This window comes from Triticum aestivum, chromosome 6A (assembly GCF_018294505.1).
Source record: "Triticum aestivum cultivar Chinese Spring chromosome 6A, IWGSC CS RefSeq v2.1, whole genome shotgun sequence".
NCBI lineage: Eukaryota > Viridiplantae > Streptophyta > Magnoliopsida > Poales > Poaceae > Triticum > Triticum aestivum.
Window position 1 is genome coordinate 459,755,241 of NC_057809.1, and position 14,473 is coordinate 459,769,713.

At 51.1% G+C, this 14,473-nt stretch overlaps 1 protein-coding gene across 1 annotated transcript in view; it reads right to left on the reverse strand.

The window, feature by feature from the left end:
• Nucleotides 1–13,210, reverse strand: part of LOC123130841 (uncharacterized) — a 32,013-nt gene extending 18,803 nt beyond the window's left edge. The window contains exon 1 of the mRNA XM_044550641.1: nucleotides 13,131–13,210. Within this exon, the coding sequence (XP_044406576.1) occupies nucleotides 13,131–13,210 (80 nt within the window). The remainder of the gene's footprint in view (nucleotides 1–13,130) is intronic.
• Nucleotides 13,211–14,473: the final 1,263 nt, after the last annotated feature.

Sequence of the window (14,473 nt, forward strand, 5' to 3'; positions counted from 1 at the left end):
GGCGTAATGTCTCCAGAAGGAAAGCCCAGGACACAGAGTCGAAGGCGCGTGCAATATCAAGCTTGAGCATGACGCGGGGATTTTTCAGGTTGTGGAGCTGCCGCGCTGTTTGTTGCACGAGTAAGAAGTTGTCGTGTATGCAGCGGCCGGGGATGAACGCACTTTGGTTGGCGGAGATCATGGCGTCGAGGTGTGGCGCGAGGCGAAGCAAAAGCACCTTGGCGAAGAGTTTGGCAACGAGGTGTATCAGGCTGATCGGCCGATAATCCGAGAGCGATGCATCATCTTGTTTGTTGGGTAGGAGGATGAGTAGCGCCTCATTGAGCCGCTGGAACCCGCGGCCGTTTAGGTTGTATAACTTGTCGAACGCAGCCACGAAGTTGTCTTTGATGGTTGCCCAAGAAGCACAAAGGAATTCCGACGTGAAGCCGTCCAGGCCGGGGGCCCGGCCCTTCGGGAGCCGCCGGATGGTCTCCCATATCTCACCTTCAGAGAAGGGGAGCTCGAGATCAAGCAGCTCGAAGGAGCGCGGGTCTAGGGCGTCCAGGTCGATGGATGAGGTGCGCTCGACGCTGGTACCTAGGATCGCCGTGAAGTGGTTGAAAGCGGCTTCAGCAATCGCGGCCTGGCCATGCATGTGGTTATCACCGACCTGAAGTTGGAAGATGTGGTTCTTGCGGGCACGGTGGGCGGCATGGAGTCGGAAGATAGCGGAGCCCGTGTCACCAGCTTTGAGGAAGTTGAGACTCGTGCGCTGCCGGGCCAGGGATCGCTCCAGGGAGGCCAAGCCGAGGTACACGGCTTTCAACCGTCGTCGAAGCCAGGCCTCGGCCGGGGAGAGCGCCCTCCAGTCCTGCGCCGTGTCAAAGCATGCAATCAGCTCACGGGCGACGGACAGCTGCAACGAGACATCCCCCACCGTCCTGGAGCTCCAACGCTGAAGGCACTTGGCAGTGGCACGCAGTCTCGTGAAGATACGACGGAACGGGTCTGGCTCATGGGGTGTAGAGTTCCAAGCCTGCGCAACCACCTCGTGGTAGCCCAGAAGCGAGGGCCAGAACCGCTCGAAGTGGAATCGCCTCGGTTTGCAGGAGCGCGGGAGGGAGTCGATGATGAGCGGCGCGTGATCAGATGCTGCTGACGACAAGCAACGAAGCATGCAGCTTGGATGGTCAGTAGCCCAGCCGGCGGTGCAGAGAACTGAAGGAAATATGCCCTAGAGGCAATAATAAAGTTATTATCTATTTCCTTATATCATGATAAATGTTTATTATTCATGCTAGAATTGTATTAACCGGAAACATAATACATGTGTGAATACATAGACAAACAGAGTGTCACTAGTATGCCTCTACTTGACTAGCTCGTTAATCAAAGATGGTTATGTTTCCTAACCATGAACAAAGAGTTGTTATTTGATTAACGGGATCACATCATTAGGTGAATGATCTGATTGGCATGACCCATTCCATTAGCTTAGCACCCGATCGTTTAGTATGTTGCTATTGCTTTCTTCATGACTTATACATGTTCCTATGACTATGAGATTATGCAACTCCCGTTTGCCGGAGGAACACTTTGTGTGCTACCAAACGTCACAACGTAAATGGGTGATTATAAAGGTGCTCTACAGGTGTCTCCAAAGGTGCATGTTGGGTTGGCGTATTTCGAGATTAGGATTTGTCACTCCGATTGTCAGAGAGGTATCTCTGGGCCCTCTCGGTAATGCACATCACATAAGCCTTGCAAGCATTGCAACTAATGAGTTAGTTGTGAGATGATGTATTACAGAACGAGTAAAGAGACTTGCCGGTAACGAGATTGAACTAGGTATTGAGATACCGACGATCGAATCTCGGGCAAGTAACATACCGATGACAAAGGGAACAACGTATGTTGTTATGCGGTCTGACCGATAAAGATCTTCGTAGAATATGTAGGAGCCAATATGAGCATCCAGGTTCCGCTATTGGTTATTGACCGGAGACGTGTCTCGGTCATGTCTACATTGTTCTCGAACCCGTAGGGTCAGCACGCTTAAGGTTTCGATGACAGTTATATTATGAGTTTATGAGTTTTGATGTACCGAAGTTAGTTCGGAGTCCCGGATGTGATCACGTACATGACGAGGAGTCTCGAAATGGTCGAGACATAAAGATTGATATATTGGACGGCTATATTCGGACACCGGAAGTGTTCCGGGTGATTTCGGAGAAAACCGGAGAGCCGGAGGGTTACCGGAACCCCCCCCCCGGGAGAAGTAATGGGCCATATGGGCCTTAGTGGAAAGAGAGAGGGGCAGCCAAAGGTGGGCCGTGCGCCTCCTCCCCCCTGGTCCGAATTGGACTAGGAGAGGGGGGCGGCGCCCCCCTTTCCCTCTCCCTCCCCACTTCCTTCCCCCTCCTACTAGGAGGAGGACTCCTCCTTGGCGCGCCTATAGGGCCGGCCGGCCTCCTCCCCTTGCTCCTTTATATACGGGGGCAGGGGGCACCCCTAGACACACAAGTTGATCCACGTGATCATATTCTTAGCCGTGTGTGGTGCCCCCTTCCACCATAGTCCTCGATAATATTGTAGCGGTGCTTAGGCGAAGCCCTGCGACGGTAGTGCATCAAGATCGTCACCACGCCGTCGTGCTGACGGAACTCTTCCCCGACACTTTGCTAGATCAGAGTCCGGGGATCGTCATCGAGCTGAACGTATGCTAGAACTCGGAGGTGCCGTAGTTTCGGTGCTTGATCGGTCGGGCCGTGGAGACGTACGACTACATCAACCAAACGCTTCCATTGTCGATCTACAAGGGTACGTAGATCATACTCTCCCCTCTCGTTGCTATGCATCACCATGATCTTGCGTGTGCGTAGGAAATTTTTTGAAATTACTACGAAACCCAACAGTGGCATCCGAGCCTAGGTTTTATATGTTGATGTTATATGCACGAGTAGAACACAAGTGAGTTGTGGATATAAGTCATACTGCTTACCAGCATGTCATACTTTGGTTCGGCGGTATTGTTGGACGAAGCGGCCCGGACCGACATTACGTGTACGCTTACGCGAGACCGGTTCTCCCGACGTGCTTTGCACATAGGTGGCTTGCGGGTGACAGTTTCTCCAACTTTAGTTGAACCGAGTGTGGCTACGCCCGGTCCTTGCGAAGGTTAAGACAACATCAACTTGACAAACTATCGTTGTGGTTTTGATGCGTAGGTAAGATTGGTTCTTTCTTAAGCCCGTAGCAGCCACGTAAAACTTGCAACAACAAAGTAGAGGACGTCTAACTTGTTTTTGCAGGGCATGTTGTGATGTGATATGGTCAAGACATGATGCTAAAATTTTATTGTATGAGATGATCATGTTTTGTAACCGAGTTATCGGCAACTGGCAGGAGCCATATGGTTGTCGCTTTATTGTATGCAATGCAATCGCGCTGTAATGCTTTACTTTATCACTAAGCGGTAGCGATAGTCGTGGAAGCATAAGATTGGTGAGACGACAACAATGCTACGGTGGAGATCAAGGTGTCGCGCCGGTGACGATGGTGATCACGACGGTGCTTCGAAGATGGAGACCACAAGCACATGATGATGATGGCCATATCATATCACTTATATTGATTGCATGTGATGTTTATGTTTTATGCATCTTATGTTGCTTTGATTGACGGTAGCATTATAAGATGATCTCTCACTAATTATCAAGAAGTGTTCTCCCTGAGTATGCACCTTTGCGAAAGTTCTTCGTGCTGAGACACCACGTGATGATCGGGTGTGATAGGCTCTACGTTCAAATACAACGGGTGCAAAACAGTTGCACACGCGGAATACTCAGGTTACACTTGACGAGCCAAGGATATACAGATATGGCCTCGGAACATGGAGACCGAAAGGTCGAGCGTGAATCATATAGTAGATATGATCAACATAGTGATGTTCACCAATGAAACTACTCCATCTCACGTGATGATCGGACATGGTTTAGTTGATTTGGATCACGTAATCACTTAGAGGATTAGAGGGATGTCTATCTAAGTGGGAGTTCTTTAAGTAAATTAATTGAACCTAAATTTATCATGAAACTTAGTACCTGATAGTATCTTGCTTGTTTATGCTTGATTGTAGATAGATGGTTCCTGTTGTTGTTCCGTTGAATTTTAATGCGTTCCTTGAGAAAGCAAAGTTGAAAGATGATGATAGCAATTACACGGACTCGGTCCGTAACTTGAGGATTATCCTCATTGCTGCACAGAAGAATTACGTCCTGGAAGCACCGCTAGGTGCCAGGCCTGCTGCTGGAGCAACACCAGATGTTATGAACGTCTGGCAGAGCAAAGCTGATGACTACTCGATAGTTCAGTGTGCCATGCTTTACGGCTTAGAATCGGGACTTCAACGACGTTTTGAACGTCATGGAGCATATGAGATGTTCCAGGAGTTGAAGTTAATATTTCAAGCAAATGCCCGGATTGAGAGATATGAAGTCTCCAATAAGTTCTATAGCTGCAAGATGGAGGAGAACAGTTCTGTCAGTGAGCATATACTCAAAATGTCTGGGTATAATAATCACTTGATTCAATTGGGAGTTAATCTTCCAGATGATTGCGTCATTGACAGAATTCTCCAATCACTGCCACCAAGCTACAAGAGCTTCGTGATGAACTATAATATGCAAGGGATGAATAAGACTATTCCCGAGCTCTTCGCAATGCTGAAAGCTGCGGAGGTAGAAATCAAAAAGGAGCATCAAGTGTTGATGGTCAACAAGACCACTAGTTTCAAGAAAAAAGGGCAAAGGGAAGAAGAAGGGGAACTTCAAAAAGAACAGCAAGCAAGTTGCTACTCAAGAGAAGAAACCCAAACCTAGACCTAAGCCTGAAACTAAGTGCTTCTACTGCAAGCAGACTGGTCATTGGAAGCGGAACTGCCCCAAGTATTTGGCGGATAAGAAGGATGGCAAGGTGAACAAAGGTATATGTGATATACATGTTATTGATGTGTACCTTACTAATGCTCGCAGTAGCACCTGGGTATTTGATACTGGTTCTGTTGCTAATATTTGCAACTCGAAACAGGGACTACGGATTAAGCGAAGATTGGCTAAGGACGAGGTGACGATGCGCGTGGGAAACGGTTCCAAAGTCGATGTGATCGTAGTCGGCACGCTACCTCTACATCTACCTTCGGGATTAATATTAGACCTAAATAATTGTTATTTGGTGCCAGTGTTAAGCATGAACATTATATCTGGATCTTGTTTGATGCGAGACGGTTATTGATTTAAATCTGAGAATAATGGTTGTTCTATTTATATGAGTAATATCTTTTATGGTCATGCACCCTTAAAGAGTGGTCTATTTTTGTTGAATCTCGATAGTAGTGACACACATATTCATAGTGTCGAAGCCAAAAGATGCAGAGTTGATAATGATAGTGCAACTTATTTGTGGCACTGCCGTTTAGGTCATATCGGTGTAAAGCGCATGAAGAAACTCCATACTGATGGACTTTTGGAACCACTTGATTATGAATCACTTGGTACTTGCGAACCGTGCCTCATGGGCAAGATGAATAAAACGCCGTTCTCCGGTACTATGGAGAGAGCAACAGATTTGTTGGAAATCATACATACAGATGTATGTGGTCCGATGAATATTGAGGCTCGTGGCGGATATCGTTATTTTCTCACCTTCACAGATGACTTAAGCAGATATGGGTATATCTACTTAATGAAACATAAGTCTGAAATGTTTGAAAAGTTCAAAGAATTTCAGAGTGAAGTTGAAAATCATCGTAACAAGAAAATAAAGTTTCTACGATCTGATCGTGGAGGAGAATATTTGAGTTACGAGTTTGGTGTACATTTGAAACAATGCGGAATAGTTTCGCAACTCACGCCACCCAGAACACCACAGCGTAATGGTGTGTCCGAACGTCGTAATCGTACTTTACTAGATATGGTGCGATCTATGATGTCTCTTACTGATTTACCGCTATCGTTTTGGGGATACGCTCTAGAGACGGCCGTATTCACGTTAAATAGGGCACCATCAAAATCCGTTGAGACGACGCCTTATGAACTGTGGTTTGGCAAGAAACCAAAGTTGTCATTTCTGAAAGTTTGGGGCTGCGATGCTTATGTGAAAAAGCTTCAACCTGATAAGCTCGAACCCAAATCGGAGAAATGTGTCTTCATAGGATATCCAAAGGAAACTATTGGATACACCTTCTATCACAGATCCGAAGGCAAGACTTTTGTTGCTAAATTCGGAAACTTTCTAGAGAAGGAGTTTCTCTCGAAAGAAGTGAGTGGGAGGAAAGTAGAAATTGACGAGGTAACTGTACCTGCTCCCTTATTGGAAAGTAGTGCATCACAGAAAACTGTTTCAGTGATACCTACACCAGTTAGTGAGGAAGCTAATGATGATAATCATGAAACTTCAGAACAAGACACTACTGAACCTCGTAGATCAACCAGAGTGAGATCCGCACCAGAGTGGTACGGTAATCCTGTTCTGGAAGTCATGCTACTAGATCATGATGAACCTACGAACTATGAAGAAGCGATGGTGAGCCCAGATTCCGCAAAATGGCTTGAAGCCATGAAATCTGAGATGGGATCCATGTATGAGAACAAAGTATGGACTTTGGTTGACTTGCCCGATGATCGGCAAGCAATTGAGAATAAATGGATCTTCAAGAAGAAGACTGACGCTGACGGTAATATTACTGTCTACAAAGCTCGACTTGTCGCAAAAGGTTTTCGGCAAGTTCAAGGGATTGACTACGATGAGACCTTCTCACCCGTAGCGATGCTTAAGTCTGTCCGAATCATGTTAGCAATTGCCGCATTTTATGATTATGAAATTTGGCAGATGGATGTCAAAACTGCATTCCTGAATGGATTTCTGGAAGAAGAGTTGTATATGATGCAACCAAAAGGTTTTGTCGATCCAAAGGGAGCTAACAAAGTGTGCAAGCTCCAGCGATCCATTTATGGACTGGTGCAAGCCTCTCGGAGTTGGAATAAACGCTTTGATAGTGTGATCAAAGCATTTGGTTTTATACAGACTTTTGGAGAAGCCTGTATTTACAAGAAAGTGAGTGGGAAGCTCTGTAGCATTTTTTATATTATATGTGGATGACATATTACTAATTGGAAATGATATAGAATTTCTGGATAGCATAAAGGGATACTTGAATAAGAGTTTTTCAATGAAAGACCTCGGTGAAGCTGCTTACATATTAGGCATTAAGATCTATAGATATATATCAAAACGCTTAATTGGACTTTCACAAAGCACATACCTTGACAAAGTTTTGAAGAAGTTCAAAATGGATCAAGCAAAGAAAGGGTTCTTGCCTGTGTTACAAGGTGTGAAGTTGAGTAAGACTCAATGCCCGACCACTGCAGAAGATAGAGAGAAAATGAAAGATGGTCCCTATGCTTCAGCCATAGGCTCTATCATGTATGCAATGCTGTGTACCAGACCTGATGTGTGCCTTGCTATAAGTCTAGCAGGGAGGTACCAAAGTGATCTAGGAGTGGATCACTGGACAACGGTCAAGAACATCCTGAAATACCTGAAAAGGACTAAGGATATGTTTCTCATATATGGAGGTTACAAAGAGCTCATCGTAAAAGGTTACGTTGATGCAAGCTTTGACACTGATCCGGACGATTCTAAATCGCAAACCGGATACGTGTTTACATTAAACGGTGGAGCTGTCAGTTGGTGCAGTTCTAAAAAAAGCGTTGTAGCGGGATCTACATGTGAAGCGGAGTACATAGCTGCTTCGAAAGCAGCAAATGAAGGAGTCTGGATGAAGGAGTTCATATCCGATCTAGGTGTCATACCTAGTGCATCGGGTCCAATGAAAATCTTTTGTGACAATACTGGTGCAATTGCCTTGGCAAAGGAATCCAGATTTCACAAGAGAACCAAGCACATCAAGAGACGCTTCAATTCCATCCGGGATCTAGTCCAGGTGGGAGACATAGAGATTTGCAAGATACATACGGATCTGAATGTTGCAGACCCGTTGACTAAGCCTCTTCCACGAGAAAAACATGATCAACACCAAAGCTCCATGGGTGTTAGAATCATTACTATGTAATCTAGATTATTGACTCTAGTGCAAGTGGGAGACTGAAGGAAATATGCCCTAGAGGCAATAATAAAGTTATTATTTATTTCCTTATATCATGATAAATGTTTATTATTCATGCTAGAATTGTATTAACCGGAAACATAATACATGTGTGAATACATAGACAAACAGAGTGTCACTAGTATGCCTCTACTTGACTAGCTCGTTAATCAAAGATGGTTATGTTTCCTAACCATGAACAAAGAGTTGTTATTTGATTAACGGGATCACATCATTAGGTGAATGATCTGATTGACATGACCCATTCCATTAGCTTAGCACCCGATCGTTTAGTATGTTGCTATTGCTTTCTTCATGACTTATACATGTTCCTATGACTATGAGATTATGCAACTCCTGTTTGCCGGAGGAACACTTTGTGTACTACCAATCGTCACAACGTAAATGGGTGATTATAAAGGTGCTCTACAGGTGTCTCCAAAGGTGCATGTTGGGTTGGCGTATTTCGAGATTAGGATTTGTCACTCCGATTGTCGGAGAGGTATCTCTGGGCCCTCTCGGTAATGCACATCACATAAGCCTTGCAAGCATTGCAACTAATGAGTTAGTTGCGAGATGATGTATTACAGAACGAGTAAAGAGACTTGCCGGTAACGAGATTGAACTAGGTATTGAGATATCGACGATCGAATCTCGGGCAAGTAACATACTGATGACAAAGGGAACAACGTATGTTGTTATGCGGTCTGACCGATAAAGATCTTCGTAGAATATGTAGGAGCCAATATGAGCATCCAGGTTCCGCTATTGGTTATTGACCGGAGACGTGTCTCGGTCATGTCTACATTGTTCTTGAACCCGTAGGGACCGCACGCTTAAGGTTTCGATGACAGTTATATTATGAGTTTATGAGTTTTGATGTACCAAAGTTAGTTCGGAGTCCCGGATGTGATCACAGACATGACGAGGAGTCTCGAAATGGTCGAGACATAAAGATTGATATATTGGACGGCTATATTCGGACACCGGAAGTGTTCCGGGTGATTTCGGAGAAAACCGGAGAGCCGGAGGGTTACCAGAACCCCCCTGGGAGAAGTAATGGGCCATATGGGTCTTAGTGGAAAGAGAGAGGGGAAGCCAAAGGTGGTCCGCGCGCCTCCTCCCCCCCTTGGTCCGAATTGGACTAGGAGAGGGGGGGCGGCACCCCCCTTTCCCTCTCCCTCCCCACTTCCTTCCCCCTCCTAGTAGGAGTCCTACTCCTACTAGGAGGAGGACTCCTCCTTGGCGCACCTATAGGGCCGGCCGGCCTCCTCCCCTTGGCACCCCTAGACACACAAGTTGATCCACGTGATCATATTCTTAGCCGTGTGCGGTGCCCCCTTCCACCATAGTCCTCGATAATATTGTAGCGGTGCTTAGGCGAAGCCCTGCGATGGTAGTGCATCAAGATCGTCACCACGCCGTCGTGCTGACGGAACTCTTCCCCGACACTTTGCTGGATCAGAGTCCGGGGATCGTCATCGAGCTGAACGTGTGCTAGAACTCGGAGGTGCCGTAGTTTCGGTGCTTGATCGGTCGGGCCATGGAGACGTATGACTACATCAACCAAACGCTTCCGTTGTCGATCTACAAGGGTACGTAGATCACACTCTCCCCTCTCGTTGTTATGCATCACCATGATCTTGCGTGTGCGTAGGAAATTTTTTGAAATTACTACGAAACCCAACAAGAACACGGTCGATGCGCTCGAGGGTCGGCGCCTCGCGTTTGTTAGACCAGGTGTAGCGTCGGCCTTGTAGATAGATGTCCTGAAGCTCCTCATCGGCGATGAAATGCCTAAAGCGGCGCATGGTAGCCCGATGCAGATTCCCGTTGTTCTTGTCCTCGACATTCGCGATCCTGTTGAAGTAGCCCCCAATAAGCCAAGGCCCGGCGCAGCAAGATCTCGTGTCGTGCAGGTCGGCGAGGAAGGCGATCTTGTCCGACTCCTCTTGGGGCCCGTAAACTCCCGTCACCCACCAGTGTGGGCTGCCGTCGCGGGGGGTCACCAGCGCGTTGATGAAGTGGTCGGCGATGGTTGGATGGGAGAGGGAGACGATGTCATTCTACCATGCAAGAAGAATGCCGCCGCATGTATCCGTGGCCGGGAGGAAGAAGTAGTCGGCAAACAGAGCGCCCAACGTTTCGCATATGAGGGGCGACGAGAAGGCAGCGATCTTTGTTTCCTGAAGACACGCGATACATGGGTTGGCCGAACGGATGACGGAGCGAACAGCGCTACGCTTAGCAGGGCAGTTTAGACCCCGCACGTTCCAAAATATAGCCCTTAGGTTGTACTCCATTGGAAAACTAGTGTTGTCTCGGTGGGGAGGAGCAACAGAAGTTAGGCCTCGGTGATGAGCGCGGGTGGGGCGTGCAGCGAGTTGTCGGGGTTGGCCGGCACCTCCCAGCCATGGTAGTCTGCGAGTGCGGCGATCGTGTCGGGGCCAGTGGGCGATCAAACATGCGCGCGTACTTCTCGAGGATGGAGTCAGAGATTGGTTCATCATGCTGCAGTAGGCCAAGGCGGTGTAGGAGCACCCGCTTTGCCTTCATCTCGGATTCGAGGCCACGATCAGCCTTGGCAATGCGTCCACTGCGACGAGGCGTGAAATCCAGCGGGACGGCATTGCGGCGTCAGCGCGGAGGCGGGGGCGGGAGGACTGGTTCGTTGGGGCGCTGCACCGAGGAGACGAACCGCTCCAAGCGCTCCCCAACCGCGCGATCGTGGCCATCAATGGTTGGGATCCCGTCCGTGGCGCATGGCGCAATGATTATGGCCTGACAGGTGTTGGGCCCGCAATCCACGTCATGCGCCTGGGTTGGCTCCAGCATCGCAGGGACATGCATGGCACTGACCGGCACCAAGGAGGCCTGGGCCTGTAGCACGTGGGCGGGGGGTGGGGTAGGCTCTGTCTGCGCCATGGTGGGCCTGGGCTGCGCCGCCTGCAGGCCGCAGGCCGGTTGGGAGATGGGATTGGCACGGTGGGTTGGAATCTCTGGCCTGTCGGCGGCAGAATGAACAGAAGCAGCTTTGTCGGGGGAGCGTGGGGCGTCGAGCGCAAGGGCTGGCACCGGTGATGGGCCTGGCGGTGTCTGGTCAGGCGCAGAGGACTGACAAGTGGCAAGCCCGTGCTCGCCAAAGCTGACCTGGGATGGCAGCGATTGGATGTCTCGTAGCGAGGAGCGCGTCAAACCGTTGACTGGTGAGCCCGAGGTCGACAGACGGCCGTCCAGCATGGACCCGGGCGTGGTAGCAATTATCCGTTGGCTAAGCGCGGGCCCGTCAGCAGGGATTGGGTCCATGGGTGGGTGGGGCCCCAGAATGCCCCGCCAACCGCGGTACGGAGGACGCGTACCTCGGCGGCGGCATTGGCCCTGGCCGGCGGTCCTAGTGCGGCGGGTGCCGGGCGGGGACGCCCGAGAGGGGCGCGACGGGAACTCGTGTCGCCGGGGCCAGCGCGGAGGGAGCGGGGGTGACGGGGGGTCCGCGTCACCGTCATTGGCGCCGCCCGGCGAGCGCGGCCGTGCAGGTGGAGGCACCGGCCGGCAGAAATCCTCCGAGGCGGTGACCAAGATCTGCACCGGCTTGCGGAGCGTGCGACGGACGAAGCGCTCGGCGCGGTCGGGGTCAGCATCTCCATTGACGGCGTCTGGCTCCGGGAGCAGCAGGTCGGTCGAGCGCGGGATGGCGTCGGGATTCGTGGTCCAGGCCGAGAATCTGAATCGGGACATGTCGCTGCCGTCATGGGTGGAGGGGAGGAGGTGCTCGATCTCGAGGAACGGGGAGAGCATGGATTTGACGGAGGAACGGTGCCACGCCTGGTCGGGGAGGCCGACGATCTCGACCTCCACCCGAAATCGCAGCTGCACCGGCTCGCAGCCAGCGGAGTGACTCCAGGGGTGGACGATGAGTCGGAAGCGTGGCGAGCGCACCGAGCGCAGGGCCACCCTGGCTCGGGCCTCGATCAAGGAGAACTTTAGTAGGAACTCGTCGTGGCCACGGCTGTGGACGGAGAACTCGTCATCGGCGAGGCTGAATCTCTCGCGCAGCAGCCCAGCGACCTCCTCGCGACCAATGCCAGAGCGGTTGCCAGCAACAGTGGCCGTAAGGGCGCGCTCCCGCAGCTCCTTCTCGGTGGCGACCAGCCTGGCCGTGCGCGGCAGGTAGCACACGGCAGATGCGGGGCGGAGGGTAGGGTAGCCGGAGAGCACGACAGGCGTCTTGCTCGAGGAGGTGGAGGGGTTGCTCTGGGAAGAGCGCGACGGCGAAGCAGAGGCAGGCGAGGACCGGCCCCCACACCCGGAAGACGCGGGGTTGCTTGGGCCGGCGGCACTCGCGCCCACGCTCGCGGGAGAGGACGAGGCTGGGGGAAGGCATGGTCGCGGCGAGGAGCCTCATCGACGCTTGGATGGCGGCTCAGCAGACGAGGCCGGAGAGCGTGGGTTAGTGCAGTCGCGTGCAACATGGCCCGGGAACCTGCATCGGCAGCAACAAATGGCACGGCGGCACTCCGAGCGCGGGTGGGCGGTGCTGTAGCAGCGCGGGCACTCGCCGGGCGCAGCCGCGGAGGGATGGGATCCGCCTGGCGGCGACGGGGGGAGCGCCGGCGGGGCCGCTTACGGCCGCGCGCGGACTCCCAAGGCGCCTCAGGGCTGACGCGGTGGACCTCGGATCTCGGCCCGAGGCGTTGCAGAGGCTGCGAGTCACCCTCGGAAGACGCGAGGGGCTCCTCGCAGAGCATGGCCCGGAAGGAGCGAGGCGCGGCGGGGCTTGCAGATCCAGCGGCGGAGGGGCTTGAATCCAACCAGCGAAGCTCGCGGCCACGACCGCCGGTGGGGGGGAGGCCATGCGTAGGGTGGAGGTGGGCGGCGGGGTCGGGGTGGCCGCCGTCGAGAGTGGTGTACGTTGGGGCCGGAGTGGCCGGCAGCGGAGTGCGCGAGGCAGGAGCTAGAGCACCAACCCTAAACCCTCGTCTTCTGCTTCCCAGCTGCCGTATCCTTGCTTGTAGTTGTAGCCCCCGTATCCATCTGCATCTTGGACCTACCCTTCTTGGAATCCATCTCAATCTCACTATGGTACGCACCTTGCATAGTTTTCCTAACCCTCGCGGCCTCTTTTTTACGTGAGGAAACCCTAGGGTTTAGAGTTCGCGTGCGGGTACCAATCGATCTCGCTCAACACAAACAAAGCAGGTTTTGCTTGCTTTTTTGCGGGGGTAAAGGAGATTTTCATTACTCACGAGGGCCTCTCAGCCACAAGCAAGTTTACAATGAAGTCTAACCCCGAGTACGACCACACTGCGGTTCAGGGGTACTACGGCCATAAGCAGCAAGTTCATGGCTAACTTTATTTTGCGAACGACGACAAAGAGGAAAAGAAATCTCCCTATCCTTAGTTGAAGCCAAGCTTTTAATCTCCTGGATCACGAAGTGATGTGTTGATCTATCATCGGAATTTTCTATGATTAGCGACACTGCCTCAGAACTATCTAGTTCTACTGAAATTGGCAGCATCGTCCGACGGAAGGCTAGCTCTCCAGCCCCTCCCTACACGCTGCGAGCTCGGCGCCCACCGCGTCGCCACAAGTACGGAGTTCATGGCAAGCGCTAAATATGATGTTTCACTTAGTGTACTGGAGGATCATCCCACCTCCCGCCATACCTATAGCCGGTATGAAGCTTCCGTCCGTGTTCAACTTGGTCCATCTTGTAGTAGGAGCGACCCAACTCAGCTCCTCTTTAGCTAGGGTGCTGGCTGTATGTGCTGGTGGCGCATCATTGATCACCATTTTCCCCTTCACAACATCATCATTGGGGTACTGCTTGAGGCACAATAAAGAGCTGATATATCCATGTAGAAACCGCCAAGAGGACTCACTTGGAGGTGGCTGTTTTTCATGCGTGATCTCATTTCGCACGTGCCAAGTCCTCCACATGATCATCAATACGATCATACACGTCATCTCATCCAAAGGCTCAAGGAGGGTGAACAACCATTCTGGCCCCGTGTTGCGAATGGATTCAATCCTCGGGATGACCCAATCTAGCGCAATGGCATGCCAAAGTTCCTTCACAAAGGGGCACCTGCACATCGCATGGAACCCATCCTCTCGTTCCACACCACAAATGGGACATATGTCAGAAAGCTCAAGATGACGTGAAAATTTATTTGCCCAAGTAGCTAGAGAGTTGGTCAAAATCTGCCAAGCAAACACGCGTACCTTTGGGGGAGCAGGGCACCCCCATATGGTCTTCCAGATGGCGCGACGAGCATCCGGTGCCCTGCTCATGGCGGTGGCCAATGGACGCTCGCGCTCGTCCATG